Source organism: Prunus dulcis, chromosome 6 (genome assembly GCF_902201215.1).
Source record: "Prunus dulcis chromosome 6, ALMONDv2, whole genome shotgun sequence".
NCBI lineage: Eukaryota > Viridiplantae > Streptophyta > Magnoliopsida > Rosales > Rosaceae > Prunus > Prunus dulcis.
The window spans coordinates 27,094,095-27,112,847 of NC_047655.1; the positions used below are offsets into that span (position 1 = coordinate 27,094,095).

Consider the following 18,753-nt stretch of genomic DNA (forward strand, 5'->3'; position numbering starts at 1 on the left):
TGTTTGAAGACATTTTGATATCAAACAAAAATCTATACAGCATAATTTTCTTCTTTCTTTGTGTGCATGTGCTGAACTTGAGAAATGATTAAGCACCATATGCAGCCTACTTGTGGTGCAACTGTACTCGATTTTTTTCTAATTTTTTTTAAAAATAGTATAGCCGGGCGGCTTTACTGGTTTTTTTTTTTAAAACTGTCTTTAATAAATAGTATAGACGAGCAGCTATGGTCTTTTATATATATATATATATGTACGTACGTATTTTTCAATAATACTGTGTTATATACATGTCTCCTGTTTTTTAGAAAGCAAATGTACAATAATCGTATTGTACATGTACGTACATATTTCTAATGCTTAATACACATTGTTTACCAAATTTTCAGTAAGATACACAAAATTCACGTATTATACAAATAATTATCACATATTATAGAATTAGAATAATATATGTTATAAAAATTATATTAAAATATTATACAGTAGCCGATTAAGATCTACTTTGGATACGTTGAAACTAGCAAATTAATATCTATAAAGTACAAACTAATGCAACTAGGAGGGTCCTTTTTTCTTATTTTTTTAATTAAATAGTGTGGACCTTGTAAATATAATGTTTTTTAAATAGTATAGCCGTGCGGCTATACTACGATTTTTTTAAAATACTATAGCCGGCCGGATTTACCTTTTTTTTACACGTAGCGCCTAATCGCTTGAGGGTTCTCTTTTTTAAAATAAAATAAAATATTACAGCCGCCCGGCTATACTCTATGTTTTTAATTTTTTTTTTTAAAAAGCAGACTTGTTTTGACACTCGGGGTTTAATCGATGGGGGTTCTCTTTTTTATATTAAAAATAGTATAGCCGAACGGCTATACTCAGTTTTTAAATATTTTTTAACTTATAGCCGCACGGCTATACTATTTTACACGGGCGCTGGGCTGCTGATCCGGTTTTCCTTTAGTAAATTTTTCTCTAATTTTTTTAAAAAATAGTATAGCCGCACGGCTTTACTGGTTTTTAATTATTTATAAATTCTATTTAATAAATAGTATAGACAAGCAGCTATAGTCTTATATATGTATGTACGTACGTATTTTTTAATAATACATTCGGGTTCTATACACATCTCCCGTTTTTTAGAAAGCAAACGTACAATAGTCCTATTGTACAAGTACGTACATATTTCTTATGCTTAATACACATATTTTTTACAAAATTTTCAGTAAGATATACAAAATTCACGTATTATACAAATAATTCTCTCATATTATAGAATTAGAATAGATGGGAAGCAAGAAGCCGCAGGAAGAGTTTTTGGAAACAAGTACCTCCACCTTGGCACTTACAGTAAGTTATCTCTGATCTCCTATCTCCATAACTGATTATAACATTATGTAACATATTCAAAAACTAGCTGCAATATAAACTGTCATAAAAGAGGGTTGAAAACTATAATGAAGAAAATTTGCACTTACTGAGCAATGTGTCTTTTTAATCTCATTTCAGGCACTCAAGAGGAAGCAGCTCGTGCCTATGACATTGCAGCAATTGAGTAGAGAGGGATCAATGCTGTGACTAACTTTGACTTGAGTTCTTACATAAGATGGCTAAAGCCTAGAGCAGACGATCCAATAGCCACTCAAGAATCAGAGAGAGTCAAAGGAAGTCATCGGTTAGCAGCATCCCTCTTAACACCGGTAGCAAGTCATCGTCTCCCACCGCACTTGGCCTCGTCCTTCAATCATCAATATTCAGAGAGTTGGTTCAGAAGAACTCAAACTTCTCGGAGGATGAGAGTACTGACGGAGAAGAAACAAAGGACCAGCCACAGGTTGGTAGTGATGATGAGTTCGGTGGAATTTTCTATGATGGAATCGGCGACAACCCGTTTGCTTGCTCTTCCAATTCTGATGGAGAAGCAGCATTACAAGCACCATTTTGCTCAATCAACCAACAAAAGCAAATGCCTCTTTTCTTAGATGCATTATGGGAAACAGAACTTAGTCATATGGAAGAAATTTTGTTGCACTTTGTAAATAACAGAATTGGCGCATAAAAAAAGTACATGGCGTGATGAGATTGATGCTGCATATCGATGTAAATTAAATCATGTCCAGCATTGCTTGCAAGTTGCATGTAAACAACTTAATAACATCGAGTTTATGGTTTTGGTAATGTGATGATTACCAACTTTTTCGATTTTTCATAGTTTCATCTCACCTTAATATAGGCTGAGAGATTATTAACAAGAAAAAGAAAAAGCGTGAACGTTTCCAAAGTTGCATATGAATGATTTCTGAATACATTATCATCCACTTTCGGTTCAGGTTCATCGTCCCAGATTCATTCAACTTAAATGATGCAGTTTGCCTCCTTTACAGAGATGTACAATTGACAAGTAATACAGTGGTTCATTCCCAATATGTAGCACAATTGTATTTTGGCCATTTGAACTCTGTTTTCTAGTTCATTTCTATTCCTTTCATTTCATGTGGTCAGACTCTACATCAAACACTCACATTCAATTTTTTTTTACCCCTGTGATATATTGTTGCCTAAGCTGAAAACCACAAACCAGCAGATCCCATCTTGGTTGAGAGCATTGCGAGGGACTTCCATATACACTCCGATACAGGTAAGTATTTCTTGAGACATGTCATTTGAGGGTATCAATAAATTAAAAAGGAAGTTCACTGGAAAAAATAGATAAATGAAAAAGAAAGCAAAACACGACTTCCACAAGACACTATCCTCAGTTGGATAGAAATCCACATATTATTTATTCTCTTTGATCCGGGGAACCCAGTGTTCATGCTAGTTTGTAAGACAATAGCAGCTGCAAGTTAAACCTTGAAAGAAAACATTTTCAGTTGGAACTTAGATGGTTCCCATGGAAGTCAGCCTAAAAGAACAATTACGAAATAACAAACTCATAAAAGTAGCACACCCTACTAGAAGTTCTAGGAACATCATATAATTAGTGACAATTCTGTAAGTGATGAAATTACAGTTTGCAATTGGCAAATATTATGAACTTGATAAATAAATGGGCAAAGTACAACTTAAAATGCAGTAAAGTTACGAGTAAACTGAATACTAGTTCCTGACCTCTGAATCATGTCCCTTACCGAAATACATGTATTGCATTCAAAAGATACAAACTACATTTCCTCTCAAGAACATCAAAATTGCTTACTTTTATTTCTGAAGAGTTTTTGTTGTAAAAGACCAAAAGGAAAGCCAATGCAATCAACCAGATCCCAGTCCACGGAACTGGTGGATCCTTTAAACATACAAGGGACGCCTCCACTTCTTGGAAGGCATGATAGACAAGAGAGTGGATGGCATATAGGTCGTGATCTGAGGACCTCAAGTAATACAAAGCCATCTCAAAATCTAAATGCGACAATGCAGAGACTGCTTTGTCCAGCTTGTACTTGAGCAAGTTCCGCCTTTGTATGAACTCGACATGTCGACTACTTTTAAGGAGCTTTCTTTCCCCACCATGTGCAGCTATATGGATTCAAGAACATCCACAGCACTTGTTATGCGGTAATTGAGTGATGTCAAAAGAACATTTCTACGAGCAGCATCCTTCTGCACAAATGACAATGGTGAAACCTCTGAGAACGGCCCAAACGGAGTCTGGCCCAACACTCCATGTGTAATCCACCAATGTAGTATTGTGCCTAGGGCTCCACAGAATATGGGTTGGTGACACTCCCCACCTGCTCGGTAAAATCGAACCAACAAGCGGTCGCTCAAGCTCCCTTGTCTGTGTAAACACATGACGCCCGTTACAGCTATAACCACTCACAGTCTGTTCTTCGTCCCGACTGCAATGACCATGTCTTTAAAAGCAACAGATTGGTGATACCTATCGAGCAACAACAGCATGCTGTAGTCCAAATCAAACACATAAACTGGAAGAACCCTACCTACCAAATCAAAAAAATTACCGAAATACATGAATTGCTCTCAAATCAAACAGATTGGTGATACCAAGTATAGCCGTGAACTAAAAAAAAAAACAGAGCAGCATGCTGTATTCCAAATCACAAAAATTGTTTTTTCCCAATTTTTGTTTATCGATAAAGGTAGTTTAAAGCATTATCCATTACGATTAGGTCATTATCCGAGTCTTTATTGTCCCCTTTTGAGTTTTTGCTTTTCCAGAGCTATTACCCTAATAAAGAATTTAGCATTTCAAATTTAATACTTGTATTATACACGTACGTATGTATTTTTCATCTTTAATACACTTATTTTTTACAAAATTTTCAATTATACACACAAAATTCAAGTATTATACATATAATTTTGGCATATTATTGAATTAAAATAATATATATTAAATAAATCATATTAAATTATTATATATTGGCCGAACTTATCATTTGTAATTTGACAAAATATTGCCGAATAAAATACATACGTATTTTATTCATATTTTTTCCGTTCCGTATTTTACTAACTATGAAAGAATGCAAGAGGCTAAGATTATTTCTTACTTGTTGTAACAAAAATGCAAGATTGTGATTTTGCAATCTCTTTGCCAACCAAAACAACAATTTCAAACAAAGATTTATGGTTGTAGTAGTAAGCGAGGTGATAGTATTCTTCATGTAAGTGTTGTTTGAAATGTGAACCAATTACCAAGAATGCTCCAACTCAGCATGCAATTCTCTATGACAAATAATGTGTGCAGTAACATAATTTAGTAGCACTCGAGAGAAAGAGGTAAACCACAGGCAAACATTCCCACACAAAAAGAAGAAGAACAAATTTGACTCTCAAATTGATTTATTGTGAAATTTCTCACTCTTCACTATCTCTTTTGGATATGTTGAAAGAGTATAATATAATATATATATATATATATATATTATACATTTTTTTAATATAATATATTTAAAAAGTATAGCTGCGTGGCTATATTTGGACCTTTTTTTAAAAATAAATAGTATAGCCGTGCGGCCGTACTCGAGATTTTTTTAAATATTTTTATATATAGTATAGCCCCGCGGCTATACTCTGTACTTTTACACATTGGAAATAAAGATGCTGAATTTTGAACAATATTACTTTCAAAACCATATAGGTGTATAATGGTGCACAATAGGCCTAGGAAATTGCAAAGAAAAGCTAAAAAAGGATCCCCATAAAGCCCAACAGAGTACAAAATCTAAAGTTCGGTTAAAAAAACAAACCAGGTGCACAATAGCCAGCACCAGCCATTTATTGTTCTCTCATGATATATTCAGTTTCATAATGTTGTCATGATTTCGACTGGAACCAAAAATATGTTCACTGTATGTTGTCATGATATTGACCAGGCCCCAAAAAGAAAATGTTGTCATCTTAACGACAGAACTGGCCACCCTTTGCTACAAATTTAGTAGCTTAAGCTTGCTATAAGTACAGGTGCTTCCCTGCATGCATTATCACACCAGTCAAACAACACTTGAAACATCTTCCAAACTCCCATTGTTCCTGCTCTCTCTGTGTCCTACACTTCTTCTCAAACTATTTGAACATTATAACTTTTGAGAGATGAATTTGGATCACTTGCCCGAAGACTGTTTTGCGCATATTTTATCATTTACATCTCCCGGAGATGCATGTCATTGTTCATTAGTTTCGTGGTCGTTTCGCACCATGGCTGATTTGGATAGCGTGTGGGAGAAATTTTTGCCATCTGACCATGCTGAAATTCTATCCAGATTAGTATGTCCAATAACTTATTCCTCTAACAAAGAGTTGTTTATCAAGTTATGCAGGCCAAATCTAATTGATGGTGGTAAGAAGGTAAACTTTCAATTATTATTTGCATTTAATTTGATTTTAAAATGACAGCATCATAATTAAAGAATTCTCATTCAAGTTAGAATGAACCTAATGAATGAGTTAGAATATGTTTTTTTTTTTTTTTTTCGATTTTTATTTTTGCTTTTCAATCTTTTTAAGCTAGTGTTGTGTGATGCCTCAAGGTTGTCTATGCATAATATGATTCAAATATTAACCATATATATGCAAAAATATATATAGGGTCAAGAAATTGATCCAATATTTGACTATTATTGCATCTGCAGCCTTTGGCAATAAAATGAGAGAGAATGCATAGAAAATGTACCCTCAAAGAGTATGCTTTTGCATTGACAGGCGGTGGATCAAATATGAATTATACAATCAACTAAAATTCATATTTGTTCCACTGCCTGCGGATGCACTAGTGGCTTTAGGAGGCTATACCACAAAAGGGTTTTAATTAATCAAATAATTATTTTCCTGATTGATGAACAACAGATGTTCTCAATAGAGAAATCGACAAGGAAAAAATGTTACCTGTTGAGTGCAAGGGATCTTTCAATTACATGGGCATGCAATCCTCTGTATTGGACCTGGAGACCTCTTGTTGAATCAAGGTTTGCATTCTCTAATTAAACCTTAATTACACTTTCAATAAAGCTTAAATGTTATTAATCTTGAAAACAACAATTCAGATTTGCAGAGGTTGCTGAACTCAGAACCATTTGGTGGCTGGAAATATGTGGCACAATGAACACTCAAATGCTGTCACCAAAAACAGTCTACGGGGCCTATCTTATTGCCAAGTTGGCTGATCGTGCGTATGGCTTAGACTCTTTGCCATCTGAGGTTTCACTTGAAGTTGGTAACTTCAAATCACAAGGTACGGTTTACTTGAGCACACGCCATGATCAAAGTAGGAAGCAAGCTGCTGCTGCTGACTTAGAACATGAACATTTTTCGAAGCGGATTGGAGCTTCGAGACGGAGGGTTTTAGAAGGAGATCATGGAGGAGGCCTCTGTGAGCGCAAAGATGGCTGGATGGAAGTAGAAATAGGGAGCTTTTACAATGAAGGCTGTGCTAATAATGATGTAAAGATGAGCGTAAAAGAAGTGAAGGGTGCCCATCTTAAAGGTGGACTTATTGTTGAGGGAATTGAGATTAGGCCAAAAATTTAATGCATGTATGGCACTAATTTTGAATAATGTTTCTCAATTATGAATGGATTTTAAGTACTCTAACTTGAACTTTCTAACTCTCTGACTCAACGGCTTTGAAGTATAGATCAATATCGTTTTGGATAGTTGAATTTTCTAGTTCTTTTTCTTTTTCTTTTTAAGTACATTTTCTTTTTCTTTTTGTAGTAGAACACGATTCTTCCACTTTCGTTTTGGATGGTTGAATTTGAGAATTAAAGTGGCATATATTTGTTACTTGTTATCTCATTCCTTTAATATTTCACGAGCAAAGTTAAATTCAGGACTGTTAGTGTTAAATAACTCTTGTCAATTCCACGAGCAAAGTTCAGTGTAAATAACTCTTGTCAATTCCACGAGCAAAGTTCATTGCTGCATGAATTAAAAGTCGAGCATAGTTGCATTGCCAAAAGGAAACGATACTGGAAGAACAAATAAACATCAAATAAAAACTTTGCCTTTCTGTAACACAAAATATTGGGAATGTTATGTGAGCTCAGATGTATGTGGATAGAGCCTTTTCCCGGACCACAAAAGGTCTCATAATGAGCTGGGATTCACATTTATCCTCATTGCAAAAATAATAATACTAACTAAATAGAAATAAAACAAAGCAAACCCTACATCAGAAAATTGGATATAATCATCCAAAACCAAGAAGAAAAAAATAAATATTAGCACAAGTTTATGAAATAAATGGAACCTAAACCACAGGAACACAGATTAAACGTAAACATAAAAAAAATTAAGATTAAGAATGTTTTTCTGGGCTCAGATGTATTGGATCTATCCTATTCCCGGACCACAAAAGGTCTCATAGAGCTGGGATTATCATTCATCATCATTGCAAAACCATAATTAATAAATAATGATAATTTAACAGAAAGAAAGAAAACAGAGTAAAACCCTACATCAGAAAATCGATCAAGAACTAGAGAAGAAAAGGTTTAAGAAAGACTCCTAGGTTTTCCTGGAAGAGGAGGACGGAAGAAGAGCGTATGCGACGGCCACAACCTGGTGACTGAAATAATAGGGTTCAAGCCGATATATAAGAAGGGTATCATAAGTTTTCTTAATTGCCCATTATGACCCTAGGGATTTGCATGAATTACAAATTTGATTTGGGTAGTTGACAACAACTGGGCCCATTGTTAGAAACCCAACACTGTATTCAATTAAGGCCCAATTCGAAGGGAAAAGGCTTCCTCAACCAAAAAGGACTTGGCTTTAGGCTTTCCTACTTATAATAGGAACTTTCGCACCTTATAAATACGGAGCCATTCATTCCTTTTTGCGGGCAAATCACATTCGGAAACTAGGACTTTCTTGTCTCTCTCGCTTCGCCTTCTCCAACTAGGGCTCCAAGTGAGATGGCTTTAATGGAAAGAACTCCAGGCAGATGGCCACGTCCTGTTTGGCATGCTCCTTGGAAGATGTACAGGGTCATTAGCGGCCACTTGGGATGGGTACGATCTATTGCCTTTGATCCAAGCAACAAATGGTTTTGCACCGGCTCTGCAGATCGCATGATCAAGATATGGGATGTAGGAACCGGAACCCTACAGCTGTCACTGACAGGACACATTGAACAAGTACGAGGACTTGCTGTTAGCAGCAGGAACACCTATATGTTCTCTGCCGGCGATGACAAGCTAGTTAAATGCTGGGACCTCGAACAGAACAAGGTTGTCCGTTCATATCACGGCCATCTCAGCGGTGTTTATTGCTTGGCGGTTCATCCCACGCTTGATATTTTACTCACCGGTGGACGCGATTCTGTGTGCCGGGTTTGGGATATTCGAAGCAAGGTGCAAGTATTTGCATTGTCGGGGCATGACGACACAGTTTGCTCAGTTTTTACTCGACCGACAGATCCACAAGTTGTCACTGGCTCCCATGACTCGACCATCAAGCTCTGGGACCTTAGGTATGGGACAACAATGTCAACACTTACACACCATAAGAAATCTGTGCGTGCAATGGCGCAACATCCTAAAGATATCAATTCTTTCGCATCTGTATCCGCTGACAACGTGAAGAAGTTCGACCTTCCGAACGGCGAATTTTTGCACAACATGCTGTCTCAGCAGAAAACTATAGTTAATGCAATGGCTGTGAATCGGGATGGTGTCATGGCAACTGGAGGTGACAATGGGAGTGTGTGGTTTTGGGATTGGAAGAGCGGTCATAATTTTCAACAATCGCAAACAATTGCGCAGCCTGGCTCGCTGGACGGTGAAGCTGCTGTATATGCTCTTTCCTATGATGTCACTGGTACAAGGCTGGTCACTAGCGGAGCTGATAAGACGATCAAAATGTGGAAAAAGGACCAAAATGCCACTCCAGAAACCCATCCTCTCAATTTCAAGCCTCCTAAAGATATTCGGCGGTTCTAGTGTACGATCTTCCTTTGTTGTTGCTCTGTTCGGTGACATGTGTAATGTTGTTTTTTTAATCGAAGCGTAATATTGTTTTACTGGAGTGATTTGCTATCTGCTTGATGTTATGAGATGAATTATACAAATTTTGATATGTTACTACTCATAGTTAGTTGACCAACAAAATACTCATAGTTTTTTGTTTTTGTTTTTATACAAACGATATTCTAATTAATTTAATCTAATCTAAACTACAGGGAGAGGAATTCGAACTCAGCGCTCAGAGTTAAATATATTTCCAACATATCTTAAAATAAAGTCTTATTAAACAAAAACACAAATACAAGATTTGTAACAAAAAAAAAAAAACAAAAAAAAGAAAGAAGCAGAGGATTATATTTGTAATTAAGCTACATAACTAGCCAAATAGCAACAAAAATTAATATTAACAAAATTGTAACATGATTAAGAACTATGATTGGTCTAAATTAATATCCCCCTTTTCAATTTATACGCAAATTAAGCTAAGCTTCCTGAACAATTAAAAGATATACAGCCTCATGTGAATATGTTTGATCTTTCATCAGAGAGGGGAGGAAGGACATGGACTTCTGTTGTGGAGAGTCCGTCACCTCGTTTCTCTTCAAATAGTGAGGGGCCCAGATATCATAGAAGACGGGGAATGGGTCTGGCCGGATAACAATACACAATGAATGGGCTTAATCCACAAGAAGACCGATGAGACCCGACCCGAATAAATCCCAGCGCAGCCAGTGCCTTTTAATTAGATCATTCGTTCGACTTGTGCCTCACCGTAGATCGCTTCTGATATTTTGATCTGAGACTGAGAGAGACTTCTCTGCTGAACTATCTCGATCTAGAGACGTCGGCTCATTTCCATCGGAGATTCTGAGATTTTGCTGCAAAATGGAGGACATGGGAGGCCGACATGGACTAACGATTCGAAGATGGAGGTTTATGGGGAGGCCAGCATACGAACAGTCGTCGTCGTCGCCCTTGGTGTTCGCATCACGAGGGATCTGCGGGAACTTTGCATGAAATTTTCGAAAGCGTAGCGTAAATCTCTTACTCTCTTCTTTGAATTCGTCAATCTCTAGCGCATCTCAAATCCTAACTCCTGAGAACCTATCCCTAACCCTAATTTACCATTTCATTTTACCTTGTTTTAGATCGAAGAAATTTGTGCATACGAACCGTCGTCGTCGGCCTTGGTGCTCTCGATCTGCGAGAAATTTGCATGAAATGTAAGTCTCCCACTCTTTTCTTTAAATTCGTCAATCTCTAGCATGCCTCAAATCCTAACCCTAACCTTAATTTATCATTTCATTTTACTACCTTGTTTTAGATCGCAGAAGCTTGTCATCGGCCTCGATCTCCGAGACCTTGGCTGGGTTGCGTAAAGAGAAGCATCTTCAGACCCATTCATTGCATAGCTTCCACTTCCAGCGAAGATCTTCAGGTGAATGTTTGAATTTTTGGTCTTTAATCGATTGGTTTGTTCGGAATTGAAAGTTTTAGTTTGGACTCTGCTGAATTTCTCAATTAGAACGCTCAAGTGTTGGGTAACATGACAATTCATAAGGTGCAATGTCTGTTGTTACTGACTTTTATCGTTTGCCTATAAATTATGTGTGGCAAAAGCGAATGGCTTTCATCGATGGCCAAAGTTGGCATGGTCCCTTTAATCCTTTTAGAAAAAGGTCTCTTTCATGCATTATTACTAGTGTGGTTTCTCACTGCGAAGCAAAACACACATGAAATCGTATTTGTACTTGTGTTTAAATTGTGTAAGTTGTTTGTTGCATGGTATGTTTTAGCTGCAATTCTATGTTTTGTATGTTTACTTTGTTAGAGTAAGCGAGAGAGCCTTAGAATATTAGAAAGCAATGTGTGAAGTAGCTTCAGAATATATAGGAAGTAAAGTTTTAAAGTTATGATGAATGCTGAGGCAAATATTTGGGTTTGCTTGCGGTACAGTATAGGCTGTAGCAGCCTGAATATGATAATGGTCATAGTTTTGTATGCTATGTAGAATTCATGCTTAAAATCATAATAGATTTTGTTGAGGTGTAACCGTGTTAGTTATTACCAGAGGCTGCTACAAGTGTTCTAAAGGGTTTGTGCCTTGACGTTAACGTCTTGTTTGTGGGGATGAAAAAATATATAACTAAACTAACTATAATATTGTAAGTATAGTATGAAAATACCCTTGAGGGATCTTCTTTTTAAGTCTTAGTAATAGGATTCTTATCTTATATTACATTGTATAGTCTTCCTCTGTTCAGGTTTGTTTTATGGGAGATTCACTATTATACCCAATATGGGGGCCTAAATTATAAAAATACCCTATATAAAATGGACTTTAGAAACACACCCAAAACCCATTTACAACATAACAAAAAAGCTTTTAACTTCTTATAAATTACAAAACTGCCATCAATTTTTTAAAACAAGCCCAACCCCAAAATCTCATAAAAATACCCAAAGCACTCAATAGGGCATCAAAGTAATTTAATAATTAATATTAAATTCAATAAGGCTAGCTATCATTTTTTGGGTTTTTTTTTGGTTTGTTTATAGGAATTCAATTGTGTAGGGTTTATTTATAATATTAGTGCTAGAAATGGGTATATCACTAAATATCTCTTGTTGTATATGTTGTGTTTGCTGTGGGCCTCATTTTAGCTAGTTGGCTTGGCTGCTCGGTACTTATTGGGTTTCCTTTGTCTAGGCCCAAACTTTTCGGTTCCACCCCCAGAAATTGCAATTTGGGAGGGACTAGTATTTCTGATATCAATTTTCGGGGATCAGTACTTCCGCAATTTTGGCCCAAAAGTTGCTAACTCGTTCCAAGAAATTTACACCTTTGTGTTATTTTATCGGTTTTTCATCTGTATTTTTTTGCCAATAATATTCTTTTCTGCAGCTATGCTTCTGTTTATATGAATTAATTTGGTTATCTGTTTTTTTTTTTAACAGCCCTTATGTAAAGGTTGAAAATGCAAACGGGTCCCTGCCGAGAAGGCATAGGTTTGTTTAAGATGAAGCAAAGGTCGCTGCTGAGAAGGCTTGGGATCTTGTTGGGATATTGAACAGCACGGAATGCTTTTTTTGTGTGCGCGCGCGTTTGTTTTTTAATTTTTTAATTTTTTCAGCTCATATAATGAATAAGGACAATGAATTACTGAAAACAAAAACAATTAGATAGCAGGTACCAATAACATGAAACTGGACCCAAAAGTTGGCGCACAACAAGTGAAACAGGGGCCTACAACGTGAAAGACGACCAAAAGTCGCTCAATAAAGACAAAATATGCCCACTGGAAGGCCTAGTAATAACCAAATAGGCCAACTAAAAGGCTCACGAACGACAAAATTGGCCCACTGGAAGCCCCATAAAGACCTATTAATTTACAAGAGGCCCAATGAAACTTTAGAAACGACAAAATAGGCCCACTAAGGTCCCTTTAAACGATTAAATGGGCCCAATAAAGGCCCTATAAACGACAAAATTAACCCAATAAAGGCCAAGAAACGATAAAATGGGCCCAGAGAAGGCTCAGAAACGACAAAATAGGCCCAGTAAAGGCTCAGAAACGACAAGTTAAGCCCAATAAAGCCTCTGAAAACGACAAAATAGGCCCAGTAAAGACTCAGAAAAGACAAATTTGGGCCAATAAAAGCCTCAGAAACGACAAAATAGGCCCAGTAAAACCTCAGAAAAGACAAAATAGGCCCAATATATTACCATAAACGACAAAATAGGCGCAGTAAAGTCTAAAAACAGACAAATTCGGCCCAATAAATGCTTCAGAAACGACAAATTAGGCCCAATAAAGGATTCAGAAACGACAAAATAGGCCCAGTAAAGTGCTCAGAAACGACAAAATGTGCATCATATTGGGCCAGAAAAGGACAAAATAGGCCTAATTGAGTAAAAACGACAAAATAGCCCATTAAAGTCCCCATAATCGACAAAATAGGCCCACTAAAGTCCAAAAAAGGCCCATTTAAAGCATGTAAACGACAAAATAGGCCCCATATAGGGCCATAAAAGACAAAATAGGCCCATTGAAGGGTCCAGAGACAATTTGGGCTTTATTGGGCCGATTTGTTGCTAGTGTTCAAGTTACTGGGCCGAGTTCTGAGCCCATTTGAGTGTTATTGGAGAGATTTTTGGGGCCTTTTTTTAGGTAATTGGGCCCATATTTGGGCCTGCCTTGAAGTTAGTGAGCCTGTATTCAATTTATTGGTCCGCTGTCGGGTTGTGGGGCCGACATATGCTCTGACTTTCATGCAATTGCTTGTCTGGGCCTTTGTTATTGGGGAAATTTCACTTTTCGGGACCCACTTCTGGAGCTTTGGGGCCTATTTATTGCAAGTTTATAACTCAAGCGGTGAAATATTGAGCCGCTTATATCAAATTTGATGTTACTAAATTGAAATTTTTTATCAATCTACCCAATTTTTAAAATAATGAGTTTGTAATGGTGAATGGATCCGCCATCAACAATACTAGAGAAAATTTGATGATACTGAAACACGGAATCGGACCTACTGGGAGTCACCAGACCTACTGGGATTTTGGGGCCGACCATTCAGTCATCCAGTGTGTAACTCCTAACATGTAATGACGTTTCCATTTTAAAAGAAATTAAAATATCGACTGCAAATTGAAAAAAAAAAAAAAAATTCGAAATACTCAATCATAGAACTAAAACAAACTAAACAAAAAAGAGATTAAAAAACACTTGGAAAAACCATGCCAGCTGTGCTTCAACTCCAATCCTCTTTCTCATTTGACTTTCATCCTTTGCCTTCATTTTCCCACCGCCTAAACCGAAACTTATGAAAGGAGATATGAGGAGACGGATGAGAGATGTGAGAGAGAGAGAGAGAGAGAGAGAGAGAGAGAGAGACACACACACACACACACACAAAGAGACCATGCAATGCGGAAAAAAAACTGCAAACAATGACGGAAATTTGAAAAACGCCTGCAAGACCAATGAGAAAGAAGTAAGTCGAAGTAGAACAAAGTGTCACACACTTGGATAGCGACCCAAAGAAAAAATCAAGTAACGTAAAACCAAATGATATCACTTTCATGCCTCAAATTTTTTTTTAAAAAGGTTTTTTTTAATTAAACAAGAAACTTTAGTTGGAGCAAGAAAAAAGGAAGAATGAATGCATTATAGAGGCAGGACAGAAACCTCTGAAACAACGTTAAGCAACTGGTACATTGTTTGAAGGAAACCCATCCGTAAAATGTAACATCCCATAACCAAACTCGAACGTCAATGAGGCTCAGTGGGCTCGGTTAAATGTATGACCTGCACATTCATCAATAAGGAATAAGAACCACAAAGAAGAAAAGGGGGGAAACTAAAGTCTGCCAAGAATATAAAGGGCCTTTTCTCATTACCAAATCAATTTTGTGCATAGAAATGTAAAAATGCCAGCCATTAATGATTCATATATACACACACACACATGTACTAGACGCATCAAACAGAAGCCAAGCATGTAGATTATTACGATTCCTGTCTCCTTAGAAATCAAGGATACAGAGGTACGATTACTATAGAACAGATCCTGTCCGAGTAAGGTGTGGGAAAGAGAATGGGTGTGCTAAAAGTGGATGCATGACCGTCAGGTAAGATAACCTGCTTGGATGCATGACTAGACATCAAAATGTGAGACTTTACGCATTATAAGCATCATTGACCAGAAGGCCAGCAAACCACCACATCATATGAGGCGAGCTCCATAATGGAATCTACAGATACTTAAAAAGTAATCCATAATATAACTCTTAAGCCCTAAACAATATAGAACTAAAAAACTGTCCAACTTATAAAATGAAAACCTAAAGCGCATAATACCCTAGGGAGTTATTCGTGCATGTTCCGTAGACAAATTGAAAACCGAATGCTCGTTTTCAATCAACTTAACAATGGTTGAAACTCCAAAAGTAGTGTTTAAATATTAAGCACAGAGGCTAAAGTAAAAACAAAGTTAGATATATATATGAACACAAATTTCAAGTATTTTACATCAGAAACTAATCAAAATATTCCGATTAAAAAATAGTCAAAAACTGCCTACATAGGGGAAATTGAACCTTTTCTTTTTCTCCAAACAGGTATAAAATGGATTCTTGCTACTAGTGTAAATCTAGCACTCAAAATTAGGGTTTAAATCAGTGATTCAGACTCTTACCGTAATCTGAGACAGATCGTGATCCGCGCGACATGGCTACATTCTGGATTGTTGTCATCTTCATCGTCGACGCAGAGACCAACAATCTCACCGTTCTCCTTGCACCATCCGAAACCCTAAATCATGGCCTTATTCGTATCCGGATCAAGCTCCTGACAAGGCAATGAAAATGATTTAGGGTTCGTATTTTGCCATAGGGCTCCATTCTCGAATGTCGTCTACCCAGAGACGCGAGCGACGGAACCTAGGAGTTCTCTACTCTCTCAGACTTCCTCTCGCTCTCTCGCTTTCTCGCTTGGAATTGGAAGTCAGATCTGATTGTAGAAAGATTTGAGAAGGCCATTTTTCGCATTTGCCCGGTTATGATATGGGCCTTTTTGTTTCTTTTCCGGTTTGGGCTTTTCACCGACCCAACAATACTCTTCCTTTTCTTTTCCCAAGATATATGCATTTGTACCATAAATATAAAGGCGGCTAGCTATAATTTGTAAGTTTTTTTAAAAAAAAATAGATTTTTTTCCCATTACGTGGGCTTTATCAATTTGTAAGTTTCTTTTTAAATTTTTAAGCTTAAAATATTAGTTTTTATTTATTTATTTTACTATTGTAACTTTTTAAAATAAAATTTATGTTATTTTATTATTTTATATAAATTTTTTTAGGAACTGGTTGATTAGTAGGTGGGTCTCATAGTAAACACGTCAGCATTTAACGATTGACCACACGGTCAACTTAACATAATGATGAAATTGGACGCAAACGTAAGGGTTTACATTGATAAAATTGATACCATGGGGTCCAAATTGAGAACCATCCCAAACCTGCAGAGTGTCTTTTGTCGTTAGCCCTTTTATCACTTACATCTCCTGGAGATGCATGTCGTTGTTTGTTAGTTTTGTTGTCGTTTCACACAATGGCTGATGTGGATAGCATGTGGGAGAAATTTATGCCGTCGGATCATGTTGAAATTCTATTCAGATTAATATGTCTAATTGCTTATTCCTCTAATTAACAAAGAGTTGGTTATCAGGTTATGTAGTCCAAATCTAATTGATATGGTGGCAGGAAGGTAAACTTTCAATTATTATTTGCATTTAGTTGCAATGACAACATCAAAATTAAAGAATTCTCATTCAAGTAAGAATGAACCTAATGAATGAGTTTGAATATGTATATGCTGACATTATTTAGTGACGTACGTATCTCTCCTAGCATCCTCCTGTAAATTTAAGTTTGATCTTTTCAAAGGAGATAAGAGAGGGAAAGGACATGGACTTGTGTTGTGGAGAGTCTTGTCACCTCCTTTCTCTCCCAGCCTCAACATTAATCAATGATTGGGTCCTCCTCCTCCTCTTTTCTCTCTGCCCTTTTCTCGCATTTGCATGCATCATGCACCTCATTCTCCATCTTAATTTGTTCTTTCCTATTTGATTTTCTAGACCAAGAGTACATGAAACTGGTTCATATCTGTGATGTGAGATATATTGTATAGAGGAAACAAGCACAGAGGACGAGAGAAATGGCAACGTTGAGCAAATTTTCTGAAGATTTGATGGGGAATATCCTGTCGAGACTGCCTCCCAAGTCTCTGATGCGATTTAGATGCGTCCTCAAGTCGTGGCATGACCTAATCGATAAACCTAGCTTTGTAGACCAGCACCTTTCCACTTCTATGGACAACAAAGTCACCTCCTCCACTTGCGTCCTCCTCAAGCACAATGTCCTCACGGACCCCACCATTAAGGACGACGAGAAGGCAGTTAGAGCTACTCTCTTCAACCCCGACAGTAACCAAAGGGACATTTTACTCTCCTCGCTTAATCTCGGCAGCCTTGTCGACGACGGTCTTGAGATTGAGAACCATGTCGTTCCGCCGCCTATGAGAGGATACGCATTGAGCCTAGAAATTTCAGGCTCTTGTGATGGCCTCATCTGCCTCAATACTTTTAACAGCGAGGACATTGTTTTATGCAATCCAGCACTCGAGGAATATAGAGTTCTTCCCAAGTCTTGCATTCTTTTGCCTCCGCGAGTTCCACGACAAGTTGAAGAAAATGAAGACGATGATTATTATGAAGAAGATGACGATGACGAGATAGAATCGAACCCGAAATGCGTGGGGTTCGGGTACGATCCGAATTCGAAAGACTACAAAGTTGTTCGAGCTGCACAATTTGTCTCCGGGGTTTTTACCCAGCACCCCTCCAAAGTAGAGGTTTACAGCTTGGCTGCCGATACTTGGAGAGAGATCCCTGTTGACATCCAGCCTCATGGTTCTCTAAACCCGTCTTACCAGATGTACTTCAATGGATTCTTTTACTGGATCGCGTACTGGACGGAGGAAAGAAATGTCATCCTTTCGTTTGACATGAGCGAGGAGGTGTTTCATGACATAGCTCTTCCGGAGAGTGGCCCAGATGCATATGAATACACAAGCATTGCAGTGTGGAAAGACTCTCTGGTTCTCTTGACCTACCCGGTGGAAAACGAAGCTCCTAAAACCTTAGACTTGTGGGTCTTGGATGAAGACTTGAAAGGTGCTAAGGGTTTGTGGATAAAGCACTTGGCTATAGGACCCCTGGAAAAAGGGGTCGAGGCTCCATTGGTGTTTTGGAAAGATGAGGAGCTTCTTATGGTTACGACTAATGGGGATGTGGTAAACTATAGCCTTGATACACAAAAGCTCAAGCATGTCCCCCGCCATGGATTGGGAGAGCCAACCAATATCCAAGCGGTTCCTTACGTGAATAGTATTGTTTCAATTAAGCCAGGCAACAAGATTGAAAGCATATAGATAATGCTAACTAAGCTAGCAACATTAATTATTTCTCACCTTGTCCATTAAGGCTTACATTTTGTTGAAATTATTCCTTTTCTCATGTTATTTTACGTACTTTTTTCTTCTTTTGATTTGTCTTTGAAACATATTGAATCAATTAGATGTAAATTATTGGGATTGTAATCGAATTTAAACTCACAATTAAATTAATCTATTAAGAGTTTATGGTTCCTTTTAACTATCTTAAACAGAAGAAAATAAACTATATGTGTAGATGAATTTGCGTAATCCTCTACGACTTAGTCATTTTTCATGTACCACACTCGTTCTCACAAAAAAAAA

General features: G+C 37.3%; 3 protein-coding genes, 2 long non-coding RNA genes and 2 other non-coding genes across 7 annotated transcripts; 4 read left to right on the forward strand and 3 right to left on the reverse strand.

Moving 5' to 3' along the window:
- Positions 1 to 5,559: 5,559 nt before the first annotated feature.
- On the forward strand, positions 5,560 to 7,049 carry LOC117629534 (F-box protein PP2-B15-like). The gene is made up of 3 exons (XM_034362043.1): positions 5,560 to 5,814; positions 6,313 to 6,431; positions 6,510 to 7,049. The coding sequence occupies exons 1-3, from the start codon at positions 5,560 to 5,562 to the stop codon at positions 6,991 to 6,993; spliced, it is 858 nt and encodes a 285-aa protein (XP_034217934.1). The 3' UTR covers positions 6,994 to 7,049.
- Positions 7,050 to 7,498: 449 nt separating this feature from the next.
- On the reverse strand, positions 7,499 to 7,594 carry LOC117633298. The gene has a single exon (XR_004586611.1). It is a non-coding gene; the product is annotated as a small nucleolar RNA snoR69Y (small nucleolar RNA).
- A 180-nt stretch (positions 7,595 to 7,774) lies between these two features.
- On the reverse strand, positions 7,775 to 7,863 carry LOC117633297. The gene has a single exon (XR_004586610.1). It is a non-coding gene; the product is annotated as a small nucleolar RNA snoR69Y (small nucleolar RNA).
- Positions 7,864 to 8,381: 518 nt separating this feature from the next.
- Positions 8,382 to 9,407, forward strand: LOC117630593 (protein pleiotropic regulatory locus 1-like). Its single transcript, XM_034363294.1, has one exon. It carries the CDS (start codon positions 8,382 to 8,384, stop codon positions 9,405 to 9,407), a length of 1,026 nt encoding a protein of 341 aa, XP_034219185.1.
- Positions 9,408 to 10,212: 805 nt separating this feature from the next.
- Positions 10,213 to 12,412, forward strand: LOC117629535. Its single transcript, XR_004586115.1, has 4 exons — positions 10,213 to 10,466; positions 10,580 to 10,654; positions 10,756 to 10,869; positions 12,390 to 12,412. It is a non-coding gene; the product is annotated as an uncharacterized LOC117629535 (long non-coding RNA).
- Positions 12,413 to 13,923: 1,511 nt separating this feature from the next.
- LOC117631800 lies at positions 13,924 to 15,950 on the reverse strand. Its single transcript, XR_004586357.1, has 3 exons — positions 15,633 to 15,950; positions 14,624 to 14,743; positions 13,924 to 14,244 (listed from the first exon to the last, which is right to left on the reverse strand). It is a non-coding gene; the product is annotated as an uncharacterized LOC117631800 (long non-coding RNA).
- Positions 15,951 to 16,937: 987 nt separating this feature from the next.
- Positions 16,938 to 18,659, forward strand: LOC117632171 (F-box/kelch-repeat protein At3g06240-like). Its single transcript, XM_034365592.1, has one exon. The coding sequence runs from the start codon at positions 17,152 to 17,154 to the stop codon at positions 18,424 to 18,426; it is 1,275 nt and encodes a 424-aa protein (XP_034221483.1). The 5' UTR covers positions 16,938 to 17,151; the 3' UTR covers positions 18,427 to 18,659.
- The last annotated feature ends 94 nt before the right edge of the window (positions 18,660 to 18,753 follow it).